The sequence below is a fragment of the Perna viridis genome, chromosome 7 (genome assembly GCF_037379345.1).
Source record: "Perna viridis isolate PV_CMFRI_1.1 ecotype Kerala chromosome 7, ASM3737934v1, whole genome shotgun sequence".
Classification (NCBI taxonomy): Eukaryota; Metazoa; Mollusca; class Bivalvia; order Mytilida; family Mytilidae; genus Perna; species Perna viridis.
In genome coordinates, this window is record NC_142451.1 from 11081967 (window position 1) to 11106412 (window position 24446).

Below are 24446 nucleotides of genomic sequence, written 5' to 3' on the forward strand. Positions count from 1 at the left end.
CCAAAGAGTAGATAGTAGAAAACCATAAATGTGCGCTGCCCTCTTTTGGTCTCTCTACCAGACAATGATTGTGATTTACCGTCTATGTACTGGATCCCTAAACTCCACAAGAATCCATACAAATAACGCTATATAGCTGGATCTGCAAAATGTACCACCAAATCTTTCGTAACTTTTAACTTCAATACTCACAACTGTCAAAGAGGGTCTCCAGTCCTACCACAACACTTGTAACTCCCGTAGTGGTATCAATTCAATGTGAATCCTGAAAATTTCGAAAGATCTTCTGGAAACCCTTAATTCATATTATCATCAGAGTATAAATAGCAGCATTTAAACCTATGATTTTTCAAATCTTTATACTTCTATTCCCCACACTCAGTTAAAATCCCGACTGAAAAACATTATACAAGATCGTTGTTACTCCAAAAAAAGACGGTACACCTAGATACAAATGTGTAGTTCCTCATACTTTGTTATATATTCCAAATCATCTTCCAAATATGCTGAAGAAGGCGTTTTCAAATTGTTGGAATTTTTTATCGACAACATATTTGTCCAGTGTGGTGGACGCGTTTTTTAACAACCTTTTGCAGCTGATGTTTTCGTTCTTTTAACAGGCAAAGGGAATTTTAGATCTGGATTTGTGATAAATGGATTTCCTATCAGAACCGTTAATCGAAAAAAAAAAACAGCAAAATCTTTTTTTTTAAACCGTTGATCGAATTATTATCGAAATTATTAAGGTGGACCCAAAACCCTGACTTGGGATGATGTTTTTATAAGATGTTTTAAGTCACTAATTGTTAACCAACAATAGTAAAAATAGGCGTTAAGACCTTTTCTGCAGGTTTGCTGGACACTGGAACTAGGTGACGTGACTTAATTTAGAACGATGTATTCCAAGATGTTTTGTTTCTTTTACTATACAGATACTTCGAAGTCCAAGTTTAAAGCTATTATTGTCATTACCATTTCAGCAAATAATTATAAGCACAATTCAGAAGGACTTGTAGTCTGTGTGGTTATGTTCCGATGCACACTAGATCGTCCGCAGACGCTAGATTACCGGTAAAAACAATGGGAATATTTGCAGTTGTAATCAGTCTAAATAAAGTAGAGTAGATAGCACACCATCTTGTCTAACTCCTCAACCTATCTTAAACAGTAGTGATAAATGGTCATTTGACACTGTGAGATTATGAATATAACATTTTCAAGCTGAAAAAAGTTTGTAGAATAAACCATAATGCCAAACAGTGTCGAACGCAAGTAAACTATCAAGGAATGTATATAGTCTTTGCTACTCAGCTTCATAAAGTAATAAATAGTTTCTTGGTAATTAAAAAAGCAGTTAATATGTAGTTGCAATTATTTAAAAAAAATTGTTGTTCATTTGGAAAAGGGTAGTCTTCAAGGACTTTTCAGATATGGTTCTTAGATACACATTCGAATAGCTTGTAAAGAACAGGCAGTAGTGACATCGGACGATGATTTTTCAGAAGCCTTTTTTTACTTTTTGCGTTTTCTTTATACAATGGAAAGACTAAACCTTGTTTCCAAGTGGACGGTACCGGCATGCGTTGAAAAGTCGAACAATGGCTTCACATGACTCAGTTTTGCAGTATATCACTTTCTCGTTTTGTAGCTTTTCATGACCCGGTGCTTTTCAAAGTTTCAGTTTTTCGAGTATAACAGATCGAGTTCAGTAAGTTTTATTTTCTCTCTTAAGAGTGTGCCCTCATCCAATGCACATGCATCGAGGGTGTGTTTTACAAAATGGGACATATTGCATCTGAATGCTTCATCGAATTTCTGATTAGCGTCCGGAGTGAAGACACCTTGATAGATCAGCAAATGCATTTGAGATGTTTTCTGGTGTCTTGTTTATTTTGTCTTGAAAATTAATTTCGGGAACACAGTTACTTTTCCGCTTTCTTTGGCGTGATAATAGTTCCCAAAATAGTCTGATTTCGCTCTCGGCTGCTTCGTCAATTTCGCGGTAATTAAGTATTGACCGTGTAATTTTTACGCGCTAATTGTTGCTGATTGCTATGCGTTCACGTTTATTTTCCAGTAAGGTTTTGTCCATGAATTAAAACTGGACGTTGGTAAAGTAACAGTTATATACATGAAAGAAAGTTGTCTGTCAATTATCGTTAAAAGAGTCTATATGTATTCTGCATTGACATCGACAACGGATCAAACGCGTCGCCTGTAAGCTCGTTGTACCCTGTATGCCAGGCTGTGAACAGTTGCTTTCTTAATTCTAAGACGTCAATGTCATATTGTTACATGCAACACCGAGGATATTTATAACCAGTGGTAGATGTAGCTGCAGCCACACCGATAAGTGATCTGAAGTCAGACTTAATGTGCCCTCAGAAATATTTTCTATAGAATGTATCTTGTTAACTAAATTTTCCCTTAATAAGAAATAGTCCAGTAGGTTTTTTTTTTTGTAGGTATGTAGGTAAATGTAGTATTGCCACTAAGCCTTCATATATTTATAGGTGCAATGTTATTTCTAAGAATAAATTCGACACCCGTTATTTTATTTGTACATTTTTATTAGATATAGTATGCATTATTTGTTAGATCCATGGATCTATAGGTCTCAAATAGATCTTTCAAATTGTATAAAACATAAGAATATCTTTTAATATTATATGAGTTATTTTGTATGTTAATTAAATTATACTATAAGTTAAAAGATATCTGGAACTATACAATACTTACCGACAAGTACATAAAACAAGACAATAAACATACATGCATGCAAAAACTTACGCAAGTAAATAAATTAATATGACGAGAACATAAAACAAAATGCAACATAAAAACAAATAAATAACAAAAACGAAAAGAGCATAACATGAAAGCACATAAAACATGAAGCAAGAAATTTCCTCTGACATGAGACAGCACGGGTTGATACTTACAAGCATTACAGTGACATAATTGCCCCCCCCCGGCCCCCCAACCAAACATTTATGTAAGCTTTAAACTGATCGAAGGAGGTCAGAGTCCTTGCATCATTTGAAAGCAAATTCTATATCTGTGCCGCTTCACATCTGAAGGATTTTTTTTACCGTAGGCTGTGCATGGTTTTTGGTCGGAGTACCTCGGCTTATTTACAAACCTGAAATTATAGTTACTATTTTAACAGTTACCAAATCTTGCAAAACATTGGACATTGTTTGTTTATAATTTTGAATGTCTCAAAGGCAATTATGCTTATCCTTCTTGTCTTCAGAGATGTTAATTTGTACTGTTCCAAAAGTAAATTGTAAGAACTTGTAAAATCATTATAAACAAAATGGAGCGCTCGCTCTCGTATTTTCCCAATTTTTGAAGTATTTTGCTCACTACATGAGTTCCAGATCAAAGGGCAATAGATTAAATTTTACTTAATAATGGAATAATATATAGATAGCTTCCCAAGTCTATTTAAATGTTTTCCAATTCTTTTTTAAAACGTTTAATTGTCTTGCAGTCTTCTTACAAATATTTGATATACATGTATGTGAGTTGAAGTTTAATTCAAAATCTTAAGTTACACCAAGTAATTTAACCTCTTCATCACAAGTAATATGTACACAATTAGAGTCAAATTCTATTTTTTTTTCTCATGAGTCCTTTTGCCAACTGAAATAGCTTGGAATTTCTTAAGGTTAGCCTGCATTTTGTTTCTTGAGAACCATCTAATAAGAGATTTATTTAGAAAGGGTATTGTCATCTGCATAATTATAAAGAGAACACTTATCTACAAAGAAAAACAAGTCATTTATAAAAATGTTGAAAAGAACAGTCCCCAGTATGGAGCCTTGAGGTACCGCTTTTAAAAATATCCAACATACTGCTCATACCTCGACCAATGTTTACACATTGTTTCCTTTTAGTCAAATAACTTTCAAGAAGATCATTTGAAGGTTTTGAAAGGCCATATTATTTCATTTTAAGTAATAGCAGATCGCAATGGAAGCAGTCAAAGGACTTTTATAAATCCATTAATAATGCAGCCAAATATTCTCTGTTGTCAAGAGCTTTTTTCCAATCTTCAATCACACATAAAAAGGTTGATTGACATCCAAAACCAAAATCGAAATGCAGCCAGAAATGGATTGAAGATTTTGTGTTCTACTAGCTTAATTTGAATTGCATTATCGAAAATGTTTGATATGATACATGTAGGTAGAACAATAACGAGGATGCAGTCGTCTTTCTCAAGAACACTACATTTCTTATGGATAGGAGCAACTTGTGCTTGTTTGTGACAGTCAGGGAAAGTAGATGATGATATACATAAATTTACCAATGTTGTTATCGGTTTGGTAATGCTGGGTTTAGCAATATGTAGTTTGGGGATATTCCGTCAATACCGGTTGCCGTTTTTACATTGATTTTTCTTATTCTTTTATGTTGCATTGTATTTGGGACCAAGCGATGAATTGACAAAATGGCTATACTACTGCTATAAGTCTTGATAGGATCATCATATACAAGTACGTTTATTTTCAATACTGAAAATACAACAATTTAATTCATGAACAACAGATAGAATCATTCAAACACCTGCAAATACAAATTTCCACGGCGAATATTACAGAAACGACAATATGAATAATATGACCAGACCGTAATTAAATATTTATCCAAATTGAAATAACAATCTCCAAGAGTCAAATAGAATATTACAGTATAAATACCTGAAAATACAACAGCCGTGTAATAATACAGCGACCTTATACAAAGACAGTATAACCAAGAGTAATAGTGAAAAGTTAGTACCTGTAAAACTACAACTTTTCGCGTGTGAAAGCATGCAAAGTTAGTCGTGCAAATAGATTTTACTACGTGTAAGAAAACGCCAAGTCATTGCAGGTCATGTCAGGTCAAGTCATATGAGATATGAATGTGTATGAATATATATATGAAACAAACATGACAATAATTGTGAAATAATATAAATGAATAAATGAGAAAAATATATTAAATAAATCATCTGTGACATTTTACATACAAAATTTTCGTTGATATGTGAAAAAGAGATAGGGCTGGCAGCTAATTTAGGATGATTGTCTTTAATAGCCAAAATACAGGGATGATCATCATTTACCTTCGTTTGATTGTTACCTATATTTTTCGCAACGCAATTAAACTGCTTACCTGGTCTTCCTACTCACAAATTCAATCCAGTAAAATCAATTAAAATAGACCCCCGGCATAGACCTGTATTTATGGTAAAGTAATATTTTATTACGGTTACAAAATATCACTGAGAGACATAAATTGTGTGCATTCATGAATAGACCTGCAATTAAATTTAATTATAGGCCTCTGGTGTCTTGTATGTCACTGAAAATATTAATGCTATTGGGCTAAACATTATTTACCGAAGTTTAAAAGCTATTATGAAAATCACTGTGGATCGGTCATGAGACAATGAGTAAAGATGATGACCAAATCTTAGAATGAATAATATTGTGGTGTGGAAAAGTGACGGGAATTGTACAGGGGCGAGATGACCAAGAACTTCCGTTTGTGTTACTGTTAGAACTTCCGGTAGTTTTGAACAAATGCGGCAAAATACAATTTATTTTATTTAATGAATTTGAACCATGTTCACTTCTTAAAAAAGTGGCGAAATATATAAAGGTAATTCTCGAGAAAACACTTCATCGATGGTAATCTTAAGAAGTTATAAAATTATCACACATAGTCCTGAAACGATGGTGAAAATGCCTTATTAGGCAGTACAAAACAAATTTAACAATGATTGAGCGATGAAAATACCTTCACAGATGCGCCAATCATTGACCTAGAGACGACTGTAAGCTAGTGTATGCATAATAGTCATACAGTTTTCAAACTGTTGTTAGGCGCCTCTACAAATTAATTTGCATGAATGTCAAAATTCTTTTTTATATACAAAATCAGATTTTTTCAAATCCTTAATTTTCCCTGATACATTTTTACTGTATATTTACTTTTTATTTATTTCATCTATTTCTGATTTGTTTGCATAGATAAAAAAAAATCATTTCTTCATAATGTCAACAAAGAAACCAGGCAGCATTCCCTAAAACTGCCTACAAAATATTACATCATCCATCTAGCATATGAAAAGAAGGACAAATTTAATGGAATATTATTTAATGTAGTGTTTGCATCTGACATATACAATATTAAGTACATTACTTTTTCAACTATCATGCAAGTATATGTTTTCAAGACAATCCAAAAAGGAACAACCTGAACTTTGATTAAAAAAAGAAACTCAATAGCCTTTAATCATAAAAAATAGAACCCTCTTTACCCTCTTGTATTTAGTCATGGACCTCATAGTACATTCCTGACTTTATTTCAAAATTTCATTGAAAAGAATGCTGACATACATATGTATGCATGGTCACTGTAGAAAAAAAACACAAAAAATACATTTGCTAGTACCGTACAATGTAGGTATAGACAAAAACTTGGTCATACATTAAAGTGACATGCACAGTACCAACATGTGGAATATTGGGACAGTTTTAAATATTTTTTAAGAAGTATTTTGCCTCAATTAGAGATTCAATTTTAGAGCAGTTTGAATTTCAACTGTGAATGTACATTGTAATTGTGAGCTTTTGGAAGCAGACGAGTTTAATGACAAATTTTTGTCATTATTTCACAGTTTTGTTAAGTATTGGTCTCTGAGGAGTTCATAAATAATATTCTCAAAATTGTAAATATCACAGTGATCAACGACAAAATGTAGGGACCTATAATGCCAAAAAAATAGTTTTGTTTCATGCTACTAGAAAGAAAACTATAGGGGAGGTAGGTACATGTAGGTAGAGGAATTATTTTATTTTTCACAGATTTCCAGAAACTATCTAGATTTTAATAATGCTTGAGCCAAAATGGCCATAAAATGTTAAGGGTAGGTATTTTTTGCCTTACAGACATTTATTTATGCCCAACTGATTTTCAAAAATAAAATACAATAAACTTTTACATTTTACTCCGTGGAGTTGTTGTGTCTTTGACATATACACCATAACTATTCTCTATATTTTAATGGCATTTTAATGTAAAGTTAATGAGAAGTAAAGAAATTTAATAGATCAGCATTAGACCTAAGTCTTTTATTGACCTTGAATGTTAAGAATTTTTTAAAAATAATTTTGTTAAGTGTTTTAAATGAATTTTTATTTTAATATAAACTTTTAACATCAGATGCCACTACTTGATATATATAGATTTTACTTTATTGTGTATCCACTATTAAATTATTATATAATATTGCATTTTTTTAAGTGTAAAAAAACCAACTAATATTGCATCAAAAATCTGTGTCTCTTAACTCTTGAGAAGAAAAGTATTTGCTACACTTCAACTTAAGAGTTCATAAAATAATCATTTAATTATCTTCAATTTACTTTTGCAATCAATCACTTTTGTTAAAAATTTCTTTAAAAATGTATGGCCCACCTTTTAATCCGATCACCATTTGCCCATTAAAAAAAGCAAAAATTAATATCAGTTTAAACTTTCTCAACACTGATGCCTTCATTTACATGTACTTGTATTATTACTTTTGTAACGTTTTATGTTAATTCATTTTTTTTTTATAAATTATTCTAATCTACTTTTCCAATTTCATTCTGAATACAAGTTTGAGAACCAAAACTGTGACATATGTAACTTTTTTTTTCAAAAATAAATTTCATACTTCCCTTTTGAATTTGAATAAATAAAAGCATTTTTCTGTGTTGGAAGAAACTGAAAATAACTTTTTTTCATTTTATGCATTATTTTATTAAAGGACTAACCAGTCTCTTGAATGAAAACATATGGATTTATTCTTAAGACTAGAATTTTCAATATTGTTGTTGCTCTTATTATGATAAACCATCAACTTGATTACTTCAAGTGTTATGTGTCATAAAATACTAATCATAACTGAATATCAATAATTCTCGAAGTACCTATTTAACTTAGCTACTTGTACCTGTCCAGGTGAACAGGTAAAATTTACCTGAGATACTACAACTTATGTTCAATTAATTAATAAGTTGTATATTAGAAATTACAGAGACAAACTTCTGAGAGTTGTGCCAGGTATAAGAGGTTTACCTGGCATTTATCAGACTATTATGCAAGCTGTACCGTACATGTAGCTAAGGATAAAAGAATTGTCACTTGAACCAATTTTTGAGATACAACTTTCAATATAATTTTTGTAATTAAAAGAATACAGATGACAAAAAAAAGGCCATAATGATAATAGTTTTTCGTCATTCTGAAAAGTCCTTTGTCAATGACAGAAATGACAAACACTAGAAAAATTGCTGTCAAGGTAATGAAGGAATATGTTCAATTTAATGTTCTATACCAAAAATGTCAGGATCTGGGTTGATTTTAGGGGTTATGGCAGTACAGACTGCATGCAAACATTTTTCTGGACATTAAACTAAGTAGAAATGAATTTTTATCTTTATTAAAAAACAACACAATGGAATGCTTCCAAGACTGCAGCTAGATACTCCCATTGATGTCAAAATCAGAGCATTTTGGACAAATTTGGACGCAATATTCAAACTTGATATCATTTTTTAATTCATATTGTGATATGAATCAGAGTAGTCATAGAAGTAGAACTTAGATGTTTGCATTTAGACGAGAGATATGCAATTTATAGGAAGTTAAAGAAAATGCTGTTTTCTTCTTTTTTTGGCTGAATTTCACACAGTGAAAATTGGGTTACAGTATGGTGAATGTGGTCAGGCAAGCAAGCAGGCAAGGAAATTATTTTTGTAACACTTTTCTAAGAAACTACTATACTAATAGCAGTCTCGTGATATTTGGTTTTCAGCATCAGGTACAAGTCCCATAATATGGAATCCGATTTCAGGCCTGTCAAACATCTACTTCCTGTTTAATGAAATTCTGCCATTTCTGTCTTTGACCCATTTTTTTTTTCTTAAAACAGAATTCTTGTTTTTTTTCTCTAATCCAGAATTTTTATTTTTTTTACCTTTATACAATCATGTCTGTGCATGTAAGGACCATAAACCTTTAAACCCTTAAAGCACTACTTTAGTGGTATGGAACCTTTTATTACATTTTATGAGAAATCTATGTACTATTTATCTAGTTACTGCCAAGAAATCGGAAGTTTGTTGGATTTTGATCCATTTTGGTTCCTTCACAGGTATGGTAAGCACCTGCAAAATCATTCACACACTTACTGTGTTGGCATGGAACCTTACAGAACAGTAGTGTAGAGATTCATACACATTACATTTTATACACTGTATATTCATACATTGATATTTAGTGAAGGTTGAAAATGCTTTTTTCCACTTTTTATTCCTATTCCACCCCGTGCAGGTCTGGGTGTTAAAAGAATAGGCGTGCAGCAGCACTAAGCTTGTCGTAAAAGGCGACTAAATAGTGCTCAGAACCCTAGGTGGGGGCTAGGGCGCTCTGCCCACAGAGCAAGTGGGATGTGTGGCCCAGGTGGTGGAATGGGGTACCCCTGGTGTTTTACATGCTGGGGTTGTCAGGCTACAATACGGAAAACCTGACCGCAAACCATAGTAGTGCACCGTGTTGGGAAAGATGCCACGTTCCTGGCACGTTAAGGAACCCTACTGTGGTATTCTCCTGGAGTAGGAACCATAGGGCTCCGCCACAGGAGGCTAAATTGCCTGATCCTACCCACCTCTCCCTATTTCCAGTGGCAATCAAAATTTGTCGACTCCATTGTCCTTATGGCCCATCCCTTTTTCATTTCATCATCATTTCATGTTCATTCTATCATCAATTTCATGTTCATCGTCTGAATATAGCTGAAATATTGCTGCTCGGACGTTAAACCTCAACAGACAAACAAACAAACATTGTCCTATTCCTAACCAGAAAGGTTTTAAGAGGGCATTCAAGAAAAAACCAGCAGTGGGTGGCATATGAATAATTTTGTTTTAAAAAAAAATTTCATCCATTTCATACACAAATGCATGATTTTTCAAGTCAAATGTTGCCTTTTGATTAACTGCAACAGTTAAAGAGAAATAACTTCTGTAGAAAGCATTGATATTCAATGAAAAAGGGAGATAACTCTTTTATTTTGTGCAAAATTTGATTGCTTTCTTATAGAACCTTAAAATTATTTTCTGACCCATCCATTGTCAATTTTTAATTTTTTTTATACTATTTGACACACCAATGAAATTATAATTACACTGGAACAAAAAATCAGTTGGATAAGATTTACCATGTGCCAACCATATTATTGCAGCTGCCTGGTTTCTACATGTACATGCACAGCCTCTTACCACCACATCAGTCAAAATCTTTTTTTTTGGTAAGGAACCTTATAGTAAAATACAGTGTATTATAAACTAAGATCAATCCTCTTAAACTCATGGTATTGCTCTAAAGACAGAAATACCAGTCATATTCATATTCATAAACTTTGATATGCTGTACACGTTTCATGGAGTAACCTCTCATCAGCAGCTTTATAATCAAATATATAGTTAGATCAAAATACCAAAATTGAGTATATACAAGAAATACTCAAAACCAAAATAATCAAAGTAGAAAGCCAAGTCAATCACCAAGAACTATGTTTTAATCTAGAAGAGGAATGAGCAAAAACTTTCTAATTTCTTCTTGTTAGTGCTCACTTCTCCCACTTGTCTTTGACAGGGGAAGTTTTTGTAACAGATGACAAGAGCAAAAATGTCAGTATTGTTATTTTTCAAGTACACTCTACTAAAACTTATTGTTGTCGACGTCTAGATTAGGCCCTGGAGAAGTTCAATTTTTCAAAGTTATAAGTTAACCTCTAAAATTTATGTATGCCGACTTTATTATTTAATGTCTGCAGAAAAAAAGCATGTTTGCTCCATTATGAGCCATAAGACCTCTATGCATGTTTTGTGGAGCTCAGCTAAGTCAGAATATGTCGCAGGACCTGTATCTTTGTAGCTAGGATTTCTTCATTAATATTTGTTACATGTTCCTTATGAGAGTTGTAAGAGTTACATGTTTGGTGCTGGAAATTTAACCAACAACATGACTGCATCTATTGATCGCAGTGTGATTGTAGCCAGTTGTATTAAGTGTCTGCATCTGTAAGAATCATGCAGTAGGTGAAACATGGTATGAAAAACAAAAACATTTTGAAAGTTTAATTTGACCATTTGCACCATCAGAATCAAGAAAAAAAAGACAAGATTTTCCATATCATTTTTATACTGAGATATCTTCATGTAAATGCACTGAAAATGAGTATTTCAAGGGCAGATAACTCTGTCAAAAACCTGTTTTTTAACATTTTATTGAAAAATTTCTGGGCAGAGTTCAAACAATGGTCTTTTCATATTGAGTGAAATTATATTGTCAGATCAGTGTGGTTTTGAATGCATGTTTCAGATGTTTTTCATTTTGCCTGATTCTTACAAATACTTACACTTAATCTCTTATTTTATGAATGTATGTGTACTGTAACTTTTTAAAATTACAGTCACTCTAGCCATGGTTATAGCAGATGCTGAAAGTCCTGGCCCAGTCAGAAAAAGAGCCAAGTTGTCACTTAAGCCTTGCAAGAAAGACAATAGGTCAAGTAGTCCATCAACAGCAGTTGTAAAAAATGAACCATTGGTTGCTGGGTAAGATCTTTTGAAGGGTGAAATTATATAATGAAATATAGATGTACATGAATGAGATTGAGACAGGTGTAAATCTCAATGCTCTGTGTTAAATTTAAGTACGGATATTTGTCTCCCAGGTTTTTAGCTTTACCTATCCCACATTCTGCTGTAATTGCAATTAGAAAACAAAAGAACCATTTTCAAATCTTTTGCCTTGTTCATTTGAAAGGCATACAATTTTGGAAATCTCTCCAGTTTAAATAGTGACATTCATTTATATAGTGATTGATAAATTGTTTAGCGAAACTGAATAGTTTACAATATTTATGGAATTTAAGCGTCCATTTTTGTGAATTAAATTATAGGTTTGAGTCGACTGAGTGTTTATTTGTTGGGGTTCAGTATGTGAAAAAGGAATTGACGTCTCTACAATTTAGAGTGTTCAATAACTCTGACTTAGTCATTAAATTAAAATTTTTAAAAAAAATTGAGAGTCATGAATGTAAATGTCATATTATTTTGATACATCAATAACAGATAAGTTGGTACAAATTTAAAGAAATTCTTTATTTACAGTGATGTCAAAGAAGATTTGACTGATAAAAATTCTATATTTGACGGTGATGGAAGCTACCAGGATAGTTCTGTGGTCCCTGCAGTCACTTCATTACAAAATATGGGTGAGATTACATGAATTCATCTCAAACACATAAATTATAAATATATATAGAAAATATAAAAAAAAATGAAACTAAACTTTGGTATATACACATATGGGCAAAAATTCATGTGGATGTGTATGTAAAATTGCTAAATGAGACAATTTGACTTGTGAATATAAAATTGTTCACTCTCAAGCCATATAGAGTTATGATTAAATGGCAAAATATATATTCCATTATCCATTTTGACTTGTAAAGTTAAGGCTCTGATAATGTCTGTGATGTAATATGTACTTCATCACCAATTTATATTTTACACTAGTTATCTTCACCTGAATTTAAAATAGCACAGTTTGTTTTGAACCAAAAAAATCAGATCAAAATCTTAGTATTGCAATGTATAGATATTTATTAGGGAAATAGGAACATTAGAAGTTTTTCTGATCATAGTTTTACAGCTGTTTTGTGCATTATGTTATTTCTTGCATGTTTGTCCAGTACTGTTTGAATTTCTATCTTCACAGTGTATGTAGACAACTTAAAAAAGTCATTTTGTCTTTGCATTTAATTTTATTACAGGAAACACCTGCTTTCTGAACAGTGTATTACAGATATTGAGGTATACCCCAGGCTTCCTCGATAGGCTAGATGATCTGTATCAAGAACTCATTGTGACAGAAAAATTGAAAATCAAAGATCTAGAAGAGGTTTGATAGATTGCTTTTAAGTACCAGTCCACATAAAATTCAGACACTTTTAGTAAAGTGATTCATGGTGAAGAAAAAGCTACCAAACAAATGACACCTTTCCAGTCTATATACGCTGTGTTTTTTCATATCAAGATTCATTCCTGTATTCAGATCTGCACTTTTGAGAAAATCATACATTTATCTCCTACTAAAACCAACCAAATCTAAACAAATCAAGAATGATAACTCCTGCAAAGTGCCAATTTCATGCACAATGTATATAATTTTTATCTCAAAAGTGCAACAATCGAACGAAAAACTTAGACTGGTTATGTGATCAGTAACTGTTTCTGAAAAGAAATTAAACTGAATCTGGTGGGTTTTTGATATGAGTGAATCACGTCCTGTCAGATTTTTATAAAGACTGCTAGTTAATTGTTCTGCTTTCAATCTTCTTTTCTATTGTTCAGTTAATTAACTGTCTAAGGCATTTCATCAGGTAAATGTAATTTATCAAAGTTTTAAGTATGTGTTGTCTTTAGATGCAGAACATATCATTATTTAACAAAATTGATTGAAATTATATTTTCGATTGCTGAATTAATTCTAAAAAACTGTGTATATTACAGGATGACAGTGATGATGAAGATTTTAAGCTGCCTCTAACATCAGAGTTAGTTAAATTCTTACATGATGTAAGTCCAAATGTTAAGTATATCAGTATGCAAGCCTTGCTGGCAAATATGGTACAGATATCTAACTTGGTATACTTGGAGCTGAAATAAATTCTGTCTGCAATGTGACTTCACTTAGGAATGGGAATCATGTGAATTCTAGTTAGTCACATGACCAAATCTGGACAGTTCTGTACATTTTGATTTTGGCACAGTTTTACTTTGTTGATCTTTAAAAAATTTTGTAACAAGGTTTGTAAAATATAAAAGAAAGGTTTTTAACAATTCTTTGGTGTTATGGTCCCAACTGTTATAGAATAAAGGGCCAAAAAAGAGGTCTGAAAAAGCATTTCATGGAATTTAACTGTATAACTGCAATAAAAATTGTAGGAATGTATATTATTCAATACCACTGTGGTCAGACTAAAGACAGACTAGGATAGATTTTTGGGGTAAAGATTTGAAGTTTTCAGAAATAAGGGACCTAAAAGGGGGACCAGAATCATGCATTTTCCTGATGTCCAAATACTGATAGTAACTTGACTATTAGTGAATGAATCTTTTTTTGAAATTGTATTACAAGGTGTCATACCACAAAAGGAAGACTAGGATTGATTTTTGGTGATTTTTGGTGATGTGACTTGAGCGAAGTAAGAATAAGGGGTCACAAAGGGGCAAGATACAATATGTTTTTTTCTGATTTCTTGGCAATAGCTTGTTTATTTCAGGTCTGATTTTGAAAATTTTTTTGTGTGATTTAGAATGTTTTTTATTGGATTTATATGAAAATCTGAGCTTAAATACAAGAGCTTTAAGAAGTATGGTTACCAAATTAATCCTATCATTTACTGTTCTTGAGATAATGAGGTACAAGGTGATCCATGAATGCACCCTGAAGCAGACTTTTACACTTAAATTTTCCAACTATTGTGCAATATTGTATCCAGATGATTTGTGTCCATAATGAACTGTAAACCCTATGTTTAGTGTGTCAAAATGTAATATTGTGTTCACACTTGCCTCAAGTGAACAGAGTTCAACTAACTATTGTTGTATCATGCTGCACTCTGCAAAACTTTTTATTTACTTTACTATTGTTGTGTTCACATGGCAGCTCACTATTCTATAGTCTTTTCTTAATATGTTATGAAAATTACTTGTATTTACAATACATAATAAAGAGTAATAGAGCACCAATAAACTGGTATCTGATTTAAGTTTGGTTTTACACAGTAGATTGTCTTGTCGGTAATTTTATTGCAAGTTATTAACAAAACTATCAAACTGATAAACTCTAGGCAATAGTCAAAACAAATATATATTTAGTCAATAAAGGAAATCTGTGTAACAAATGGCAATATCAAGGTACAAACTGGAAAGACTGCAATGGTGCTGACTTGGTACAGGCATCTCCGACAGAAATTCATTTATCATTGCAAATACATTTGATTAGTGATAACTGTTTGATATTTCTTTCCAAAATTGACGATAAAGGTTTTAACAAATTCTAATTTGAAATATGCTTAATATGTCACATTTGTTAAATGCCATCTGCTCTTTCTCTACATCTACTTTTAAACCCTTTTTATACGTATACATATTTTGAAAAATTTATTTTCTTTACAATTTATTGATTCAAGTAGTAAAGTGGCCTCTAGGATAATCAAATGTTCTGTTTTGTGAAAAAGAAAAGGATGTATCATTAATGTATCTTCATTGGCTTGGTTTTAAGTTTATTGTATGAATAAAAGCTTTTTTTTCTTTTTGTCAGTTGTATATGAGGATGGATAGAAGAGAAGGTAATCACAATGAAGTAGCCACCGCTGATGTTATGTCTATGGCCATTAGACCAGAAAGAATACTCAATACAATCAGGTAAGTCCTCATTGCTCTGGCGCAAAGGTGAATGAACTATAGTGACAGGACCTTATCAATAATAACAGAATATAATGTAAATTTCCAAATCAGCCAAGTAGATTGTGTATAGTTAAGGTTTTGTATTCTCTTGTTATGATATACTATTCAATGGCATAATAAAGCCCTAGCTGTTTCAGGGTTAAATGCGTAAAAACAATATTACATTTTTATTATATAGTCTTAACATGAAACACTCTAAGCTGATTCTTGGCTTACAAATGAATTAGATTTTGGCCATGAATAAAGATTAAACTTAAAGGGAAAGGGGTTAGTCTTCTTTTGATTGGATAACCAATCAACTTCCTGAAGTTAACTGAACTAATGACTAGATTAAAACTCTATAGTTCTAATGTGATGTCCATAACAGGCTTTGAAACCACAACTGTTGTCTATTTTGGATTGCTATATGAACAGCACATGACTTACTAGGCGTGGCTTGTGTGTGTGTAAATTACTACCCACCTTAATCATGTAAACAAACACATGTAACATTCTGATGTATATCAGCTGTTTTCATTCATTTTAGTAGTGTGAATCAACATCAAATTCATATTTAATAAAAAAATATTAAATGTTTTATGTTTTGGAAAAGTTATTATATTCCGTAAAAATCACTTACACACATACTTGGTAGCATTCGCCTCGTGCCACTTGTGCCATCATGTATGAAACCAAATAATAACAATCGTCAATGAATGAAACATTGTACCTGTCCATGCATGAACACTGTGACCATATAATGCAAACGACTATTGCCTTTTCTAACATCGTTCTACTTAATTCGCCCTTTCCTTCATTATAAAAAATACAAAGCAAAGTTTCACTAACAACCATTTCAACTGACATAGCTAGTGTAAAGTGTGCAACCAAATATGAACAAATATGGCAGGTCTAAGATTACCGTAATAGGTCACGAAAATGTAAAAAAGTACCGTAATTGCCCTATTAAAATGGAAATAAATCACAAAAACTCCATTTTATCATTATTTTATCACGGGCTGATCATTTATATTGCTATTTTACACCTTGCTGTCACTCACGGTAAAATAATGCAGCATAAATTGTCAGCCTGTGGTAAAATAATGATAAAATGGAGTTTCCGTGATTTATTTCTTAATTATCAATTGACAGTTGAAATCTTCGTCTCAATTGTCCAGTTACATTTAGAAGATCATCATGTGGTCTTAATTCCCTGAACATCATTATTGTATGTACTGTAAATACAAAACGTAATAATAATTTCTGTATTACTTATGTACATTTTCCAGGGAACTAAACCCAATGTTTGAAGGGTACATGCAACATGATGCCCAGGAATTGCTTCGATGTATACTGTGTTACCTACAAGATGCTGAAAAGGATATCATCAAACTAAAACAATCGATTCAACCTAAACTACTTAATGGTCATACCTCAAATTCTTTTGTTCAAAACGGTACACAATCTAGTGATAAGAGTTATCATCCAGACAAAATCAATTCTGTAACCCCAGCAAAAAATGACATATTTCAAACTATGTCATCATATTCCTCCCCTAGAAAGGTAGAGCCCACTTTGCAAATGGATACAAGTGAAGCAGCTACTATTTCTAATGATATCACTTCTGATAAAATCCCAGAATGCCAAATAGCTGATGTTGCTTTAATGAACAATGTCAAGCGAGATGGCAGTGGAGACCATGACTTCCTAAACGTCAAACGACAAAGGAAGCCCAAGTTATTCACTCAAGATGCTGATGAAAATAGGGATACAAAAGAAGAGAAAGTTGACGAAAACCAACCGTCTATTTTAACAATGTTAAAACCTAATGGAAGTTGCAAAAGACTTGGAATGAGGGGAGCTATTGTAAAGGGGAAAACTAACATTAATTGTAGCAATAATTGTTCCAAAACAGAAGAAAATTGTCGTGTCAAAGAGCTTTATCAGGGTAAATCAGCATTAGACTCTTCATCTGAGATGGAAAACTGTTCATCTGTTGATCAGTATCAAAATGGAAAAGAGGATTTTATTGAAAAGGTGGGAAAGTGTAACCCTGACAGTAAAAATTCTCTACAGATATTGAAAAAGATGAAAATAGACAATAGTTCCTCTCCTCATAGGAAAACAATAGGAAAAAAATCTCCTTTGAAAGCTGGTATGCCTTTTGTTAAATTAGAAAAATGTGATCATGTATGTGACAGTCCAAAGAAATCTGTAAGTGCTACCATGGCAACTAAAACTCTCAGTCCCATGAAATTGAATTCTCCAAGATCAAGGATTTCAACTGCAATTGCAAAGTTGGACTTTACAGAAAAAAGATACATGTGTAAGAAAAGTGAGAAAAAGAAGAAAGATTTTGTTGAAAAACTGTTCATGGGTACACTGATGCTTAGAACGAGATGCACAGAATGTGAGTTTTCCCGAGAGAAGATAGAGGAATTCCATGACATCAGTGTAGCAGTGCAGAAAGAAAAAAAAGATGATTCAGATACAGAGGATGGGGATCAGGGATTTAAATCAGGTTAGTATCATTTAAGAAAGAAAAAATACTGTTGACATGTAAACAATTTGATTATCAGTCTTGAGTGTATTAAGAGGGTATACTTGGAAGACCAAGGAAGAATTATGTTTTTTTATATTTTTTAATTACCATTTGAGATCACAAACTCATGTTTTTTTAAACATTAATGTTGGTTTGTAAGTTACTGCAATGGTAAGATTGAAATGAATAACAACAAAAACACTCAAAACATCCAAAACAAAGGGAGATAACTCTTTGATTTACTTAAGGTCTCACTTACATTTGTACCAATTCTGGGTCAAATGGCTACCCCTTATATAGTACCAAAAACACACTGAACCTAGATCTATGCATTGTAAGGGCATAATTTTTGTGTATGTTTATCAAAAGTATTCAAAATAAAGCTGAGAAGGTTTACTTTAAAATCATAATTGTAATTTACTGCAAAAGTGTATGGATATTGTTTACATGTGTGAGTAATTCACCTCCATGCTGTCAAGTAGCAGAAGTGGTGAAAATGGATTTTCAGGTTTATTTATTCAAGTTAATTTTGTAAAGAATTTCTAAGATCATTGTACCATTAACATAATGATTTTGAAAGCCTTATTTTCCAAGCTTTACAATAGTGTGCAACTTAAAGATGTGATTTGTCGTGGCAATTCACAGTGAAACTTTGAAAACTACTTTTTTAACATGTAAAGTAATAGAAACGTTAGAAGGGGTTAGTGAGACCTTAAATCTGGTTGATTTGTTAATGAACATTTATTCTGAGTCATCATAAGAAGTTGAACATTACATCAGAACAGCAAAGGATAGAATAAAAACCAGTATTGTGGCATTATTATTTACAATTGAGTGGTTTTAAAATTGTGTAGGCTTTTATTATTGTGACCAAAATTTAATGATAAATACACAAATGTACATGTAAAACTTATCACTGAATAAAGAAGAATATTTGTGGTATTGTTTTTTTTTTTTTGTTTTGTTTTTTTTTTAGGTGGGGGGAGGTGTTCTTTTTCATTTTAATAGTGATATACTTACATATGTATTAAGGCCTTAAAAAAATTCTGTGTTTCCGGTAACCCGACCAACCCTATTTTTTCCTGCCGACCCTAATTTTCTATGGTGTCAAAAAACAAAAACAAAACAAAAATACAGATTTTTTTTTTCAGCATTTTTGTCATCGAAATTCTACTAGAATCACCTACTCTCCGATGTGGAGGTTCAAAATTCATAAAATGTAGAAAGTACTGTACTTGCAAGTTGTACTTGAAAATACATATTACAGTGGTGTCATAGTACTAAATGGAGGCAGCAAAACTGGTAGGTTTCAACGTCCTGCAAATTCATTAAAAACCCTACCTACGAACTCTAATTTTGAAGGAGATGCTGCTGGAAACACAGAATTTTTTTTAGGCCTAATTTAATTTTGATCGAGTTCATAGAGTTAATTGCTGGAGTTGAACGAGGTCTTTCCATAAGGAGAAAACATATTTTTTTTAGTGAATGATTACTATGCTAATAAATACTTAAAATGTCTTCATTGGAGTGCATGCCAAATTTCTTGTTGTTTAAGTTCTTATGTTTGAGTGAATTGCATTGGACTTGAGAATATCTGTTTAATGTTTTCCTCTTACATGTAAAAAGTTCAATAGGCAAAAAAACCAGGTATTTTATGATCTATTTTGGCCTTTGTCCAATTGACCTCAAGACCTTTATTGACCTTTATACATGTAGATGAAGAGGAGGAGAAGGATCACTCATCCCTGCCAAAGCTGCTGGAATCTTTCAGTGAGGTAGAGAGACTCAGGGGAGATAACAAATATTTTTGTGACAAGTGTCAACATCTGGTGGAGGCTGAGAGGTCTCTACACTACAATGTTTTACCAGATATTTTATGTGTACATCTTAAAAGATTCTCAGCATCATCAGGGTAAGCATAAGTTTGTAAGTAGAGAAATATTATAATGAGGCACATCTTATTATCCCCTTTTCTTTGAGTTTGTTAGAAATGTATATTAGTTCGTTCATGAACAAATGAAACAAATTCAGGGAGAAAGAGATTTATAGACCAATTAACTTGGCATGTAAATTTAGAAAAAAAAAATGGTGCTTTAATTATTGCCATGTTGTCATTTTTACTAGACAACCTTTTATCAAATGACATTTAAATATTATCAGCAGTAAGGTTGGTCTATAGTAGTAGCAAACTAAGAAAAAATGTAGACAAATACTTCCGAAAAACACATTTACAGAGTACCTCTAATTATTTTTTTTTAATTTACAGATTATTTGGTTATGCATCAAAAATAAATGACCATGTCAGAATACCACTATTTTTACCATGTTTACGACACAAGTGTCCCAGACCTTGTAGCAGAGCTGACCATAGGTAGGTCATCAAATACTTGTCTCCTCTGTACCAATTTAGTATGTATCTATGACTCAAGTGTGACAATTTTTAGTCCACTATTGGCTTTTGGAATGTGGGCTATAGGTGTGAACTCATTCAATCAATCTTTAGAATAGGTAGCATATATTGAAGTAATGTCTGGTTTTATTATTACTATTATTTATGGTTTACAGATCAAGTGTAATTGTGGCTATGTTTAAACATTTTTTGACAAATTGGGAGGACTTTGACTTTATGAATTGCATGAAAGACGATAATTAGGGCCCCTCCATAGGCAGGTCGCCCCATAGTGATCAATCCGTCCGCCGTAACAAATTTGTGTCCGCTCTATATCTAGAGAACCGTTATGATTTCATACTTTATACTTAACATGTGTATTAACCAATACCAGAGGGTGTGTCATAATGTATGTACAACTTCCTGTGTCAAAGGTCTAGGTAAAAAAGTGGCTTCTGTTGACAACCCCATGTCCTGTGGTAAAGATTGTGTCGGCTCTATGTCTTGAGAACCATTATGATTTCAAAGTTTATACTTGACACATATATTATCCAACACCAGAGGGTGTGTCACAATGTATGTACAACTTCCTAGGTCAAAGGTCAAGGTCAAAAACTTTGGTTTCAGTTGACAACCCCAAGTCCTGTGGTAAAGATCATGTCCACTCTATATCTAGAGAACCGTTATGATTTCAAAGTTTATACTTGACATGTATATTAACCAACGCTAGAGGGTATGTCATAATGTATGTACAAATTACTAGGTCAAAGGTCTGTCTGTTGGTCGCACTGTCCATCCGTCCATTCTTAACAAATTGTGTCCACTCTATTTCTTGAGAACCGTTGACAGCAAGGCCCACAGAGATGGCTCTCATCTCAATAATATCTACTTTTTACTAAAACTGCTTTTCATACAGTTGGTATGCTGACATTTTGTTTGTCAATATACCAAGATTTATTATTGTTTGATCAGTTGATTTTACCTTTTTTTAGCTCACCTGGCCAAAGGCCAAGTGAGCTTATGCCATCACTTGGCGTCCGTTGTTGTCGTCGTGGACAAATTTTCGAAAATCTTCTCTGAAAATACTAGACTGACAAGTTTTAAACTTGGCATGATTGTTCCTTAGGGTGTTCTGCACAAAATAACCATTGGGATTTTTGATCCATGAAAAAACATGGCCGCCATTACTAAAAATAGAACATAGGGGTCAGATGGCAGTTTTTTGCAAATAACTCAATAACCGTTGCCTTTAGCAAATTTCTGGCATGGGTTGTATTGTTCAGTATCATGATCTATGCTGAAATTATCAAAACAATTCAACTGATGTAGGAGTTTCGGCCCCTGAAACAGTTTTTTTTGCATTTTTGGCATGTGCAACTTTGAAAATCTTCTCAAAATCCATTGAACAGAATTCAATGAAAGTTGGCATATGTGTTCCTTAGGGTATCCTACACAAAATGACCGTTTGGTTTTTTTATTTGTGAAAAAAACATTACTGCTGTTACTTAAAATAGAACATAGGAGTCAGATGGCAGTTGTTTGCAAAAAACTCAAAAAAAAGGTAAAATTGTGAAGCATCATGAGAAGGACCTATGACGAAATTTTCAAAACCATTCATTGACTGAAGTAGGAGTTATGGCCCCTGAAACCGTTTTTTTGTTGTTGTTTTTTTTTTTTCACATGTACAACTCTGAAAATCTTCTCTAAAACCATTTAAGATCATTGAATGAAAATATGCATAATAGTTCTTCAGTGTATTGTGCTCAAAATGACTGTTGTGATTTTTAATCCATGAATAGATATGGCTGCCTATACTAAAAATAGAACTTAGGGGTCGGAAGACAGATTTTTGAAAATAATACAAAAAATGTTGCCTTTAGCAAAATTCTGGTTCAGGTCATGAAAATGCTATTAAAAGCATTTCCTACATTTGACAGTTCAGTTGATTTTAACTTAGCCTGTCTCATTCCTCAAGTTTTTCAAATAAGCAAATGGTTAACCAGGTGAGTGATTCAGGTTCTCTTGAGCCTCTAGTTCATTTATTCATATACCTTTGACCTTAAAAAAATTTTTACAATAACACCTTTCTGGATTTTTTCTTAATTCACTTTTGTCAGATCATTTTTTCTATTATTAAGTAGCTTGCTTTTCTATTTACAACTAATTTACCTGTTATCTTGGAAACTTCTTGTAATTACTAAATTTTATAAAAGATTTTATAAATGTTGATGTCCTCTTGTTCTAATATAATTACTTTTACAATTGAAAAAAAAAAACATTTAAAATATTTAATTGAAATCGTTCTTTGAAAATAAAATGGCCATTTTTAGCTCACTTGGTGTCCGTCATTATCGTTAATAATTTCTTCAAACATTTTCTCCTCTGAAACTACATAATGGATTTGCATGAAACTTAAGATGATTGTTCCTTAGAGTATCCTGCACAAAATGACCGTTTGGATTTTTGTTCTGTTAAAAAACATGGCTGTTGTTACTAAAAATGGAACTTAGGGGTCAGACAGCAGATTTTTGCATATATATATCTGACCGCGTAAAAATATTCAGCATGATGAGATCTATCTGTGGTCAAATTTTGGTGAAAATCTGTTGACCCATTTTGGAGTTATTGCCCTCTTTGGACGTTTTTGCTGTTATTACTTTCAAAAATCTTCTCAGAAATGACTCTACAAAATTCAATGAAAGTTGGTATTTTTTTTTATAGGGTATCCTTAACAAAATGACTGTTTGGATATTTGATCGGTTAAAAAACATGGCCACTGTTTCTAAAAATAGAACATTGGGGTCAGACAGCAGATTTTTGCATATATCTGCAAATCTGTTAGATTGAGCCAATATCTTTCAGTTGCTGAAATGATCCTTATTATAAGGCTTACAAAAGTCTCCAATGAATCAAATAGAGTCAAAATTGTTGGACAACTTGTTAGAGGTATTGCCCTTGAAGGCAAAAATTAAACCAGGTGAGCGATTCAGGCTCCTGGGAGCCTCTTGTTTTCTAAATCATTATTGTTTTGATCTGATCAAGTCCATGTACCAATATAAGGAAATTGTAATGGTACACAAACATTATTACTGAAATATATCTACTCTTATTTCTTTAGGTACCAGTTATATGGTTTAATAGCTCATGCAGGTGTGACCTTAACCTCAGGACATTATTTGACATATGTGAAGGTCAAGGGAAATCAACTGGAAAATCATGTGATAGGGTCAGATGAATTCAACCAATCCCCATCCAAGTCCTACAATAGAAACTCTCACCTTTCTCTGGAATCACAATCTCAGAAAGCTCTTGTTAGTTCTCCAGCTAGTCTCCAGTCCAGGAGTCCATCCAAATTTGTATTGATACCATCTGAGAAGTATGAAGGAAGTTGGTTAGAATGTGATGATGAGGCAATCAAAGTACACTCAGAGGAAGAGTTTTGTCAAATGTTGAAGGGAGAAGAAGGGTCGCTGTTAGGGACACCCTATGTACTGTTTTACCATAAAGTATTGTGTCCTAAGATCTAATGAAATGGAATTTCATGTATGTGTATTAACAAAAATAAAATGTCAGTATATATTGAAGAAATTGTTAGTTACCATTCTACTATCCCAATCTTTGTGCCTGTATTGTTCATGTTTTCTGCATCATTTGGATCTATGAAGTTAAAAAAAAATCAAGAAAGTTTTGACTGTTATAGATGCTTTCACAGAAATATTATATGTAATAAAACAACTCCACAGAATATAAATATGACATTCAAAAGTTCAGTTTGATTAAAGACCTTGAAAATATAAGTAAATTGTGTTTTTTTTTTTCCTTAATGTTATAATTTTCAATTTAATGCCAGATGTTAACTGAATCTTGGAATTTGCCTACTTTTAAAAATGATCGCAAGTGGAAATCTTCAGAATAAACTCTTAGAGAAACCTGATATTTCCTT

At 32.5% G+C, this 24446-nt stretch overlaps 1 protein-coding gene across 1 annotated transcript; it reads left to right on the plus strand.

The window, feature by feature from the left end:
- The first annotated feature begins 5546 nt into the window (after nt 1-5546).
- On the plus strand, nt 5547-24083 carry LOC148611307 (ubiquitin carboxyl-terminal hydrolase 1-like). The gene is made up of 10 exons (XM_088591738.1): nt 5547-5658; nt 11525-11669; nt 12228-12331; nt 12893-13020; nt 13632-13697; nt 15448-15551; nt 16862-18093; nt 19831-20026; nt 20381-20485; nt 23622-24083. Exons 2-10 carry the CDS (start codon nt 11536-11538, stop codon nt 24028-24030), a joined length of 2478 nt encoding a protein of 825 aa, XP_088447864.1. The 5' UTR covers nt 5547-5658; nt 11525-11535; the 3' UTR covers nt 24031-24083.
- Nucleotides 24084-24446: the final 363 nt, after the last annotated feature.

Excerpts from the sequence above, each read along its gene's own strand:
- LOC148611307 (XM_088591738.1), top strand. The coding sequence starts at position 11,536 with ATGGTTATAGCAGATGCTGAAAGTCCTGGCCCAGTCAGAAAAAGAGCC. Across the intron at positions 12,332-12,892 it reads CACTTCATTACAAAATATGG|GAAACACCTGCTTTCTGAAC; the intron begins GTGAGATTACAT and ends ATTTTATTACAG. Across the intron at positions 13,021-13,631 it reads AAATCAAAGATCTAGAAGAG|GATGACAGTGATGATGAAGA; the intron begins GTTTGATAGATT and ends TGTATATTACAG.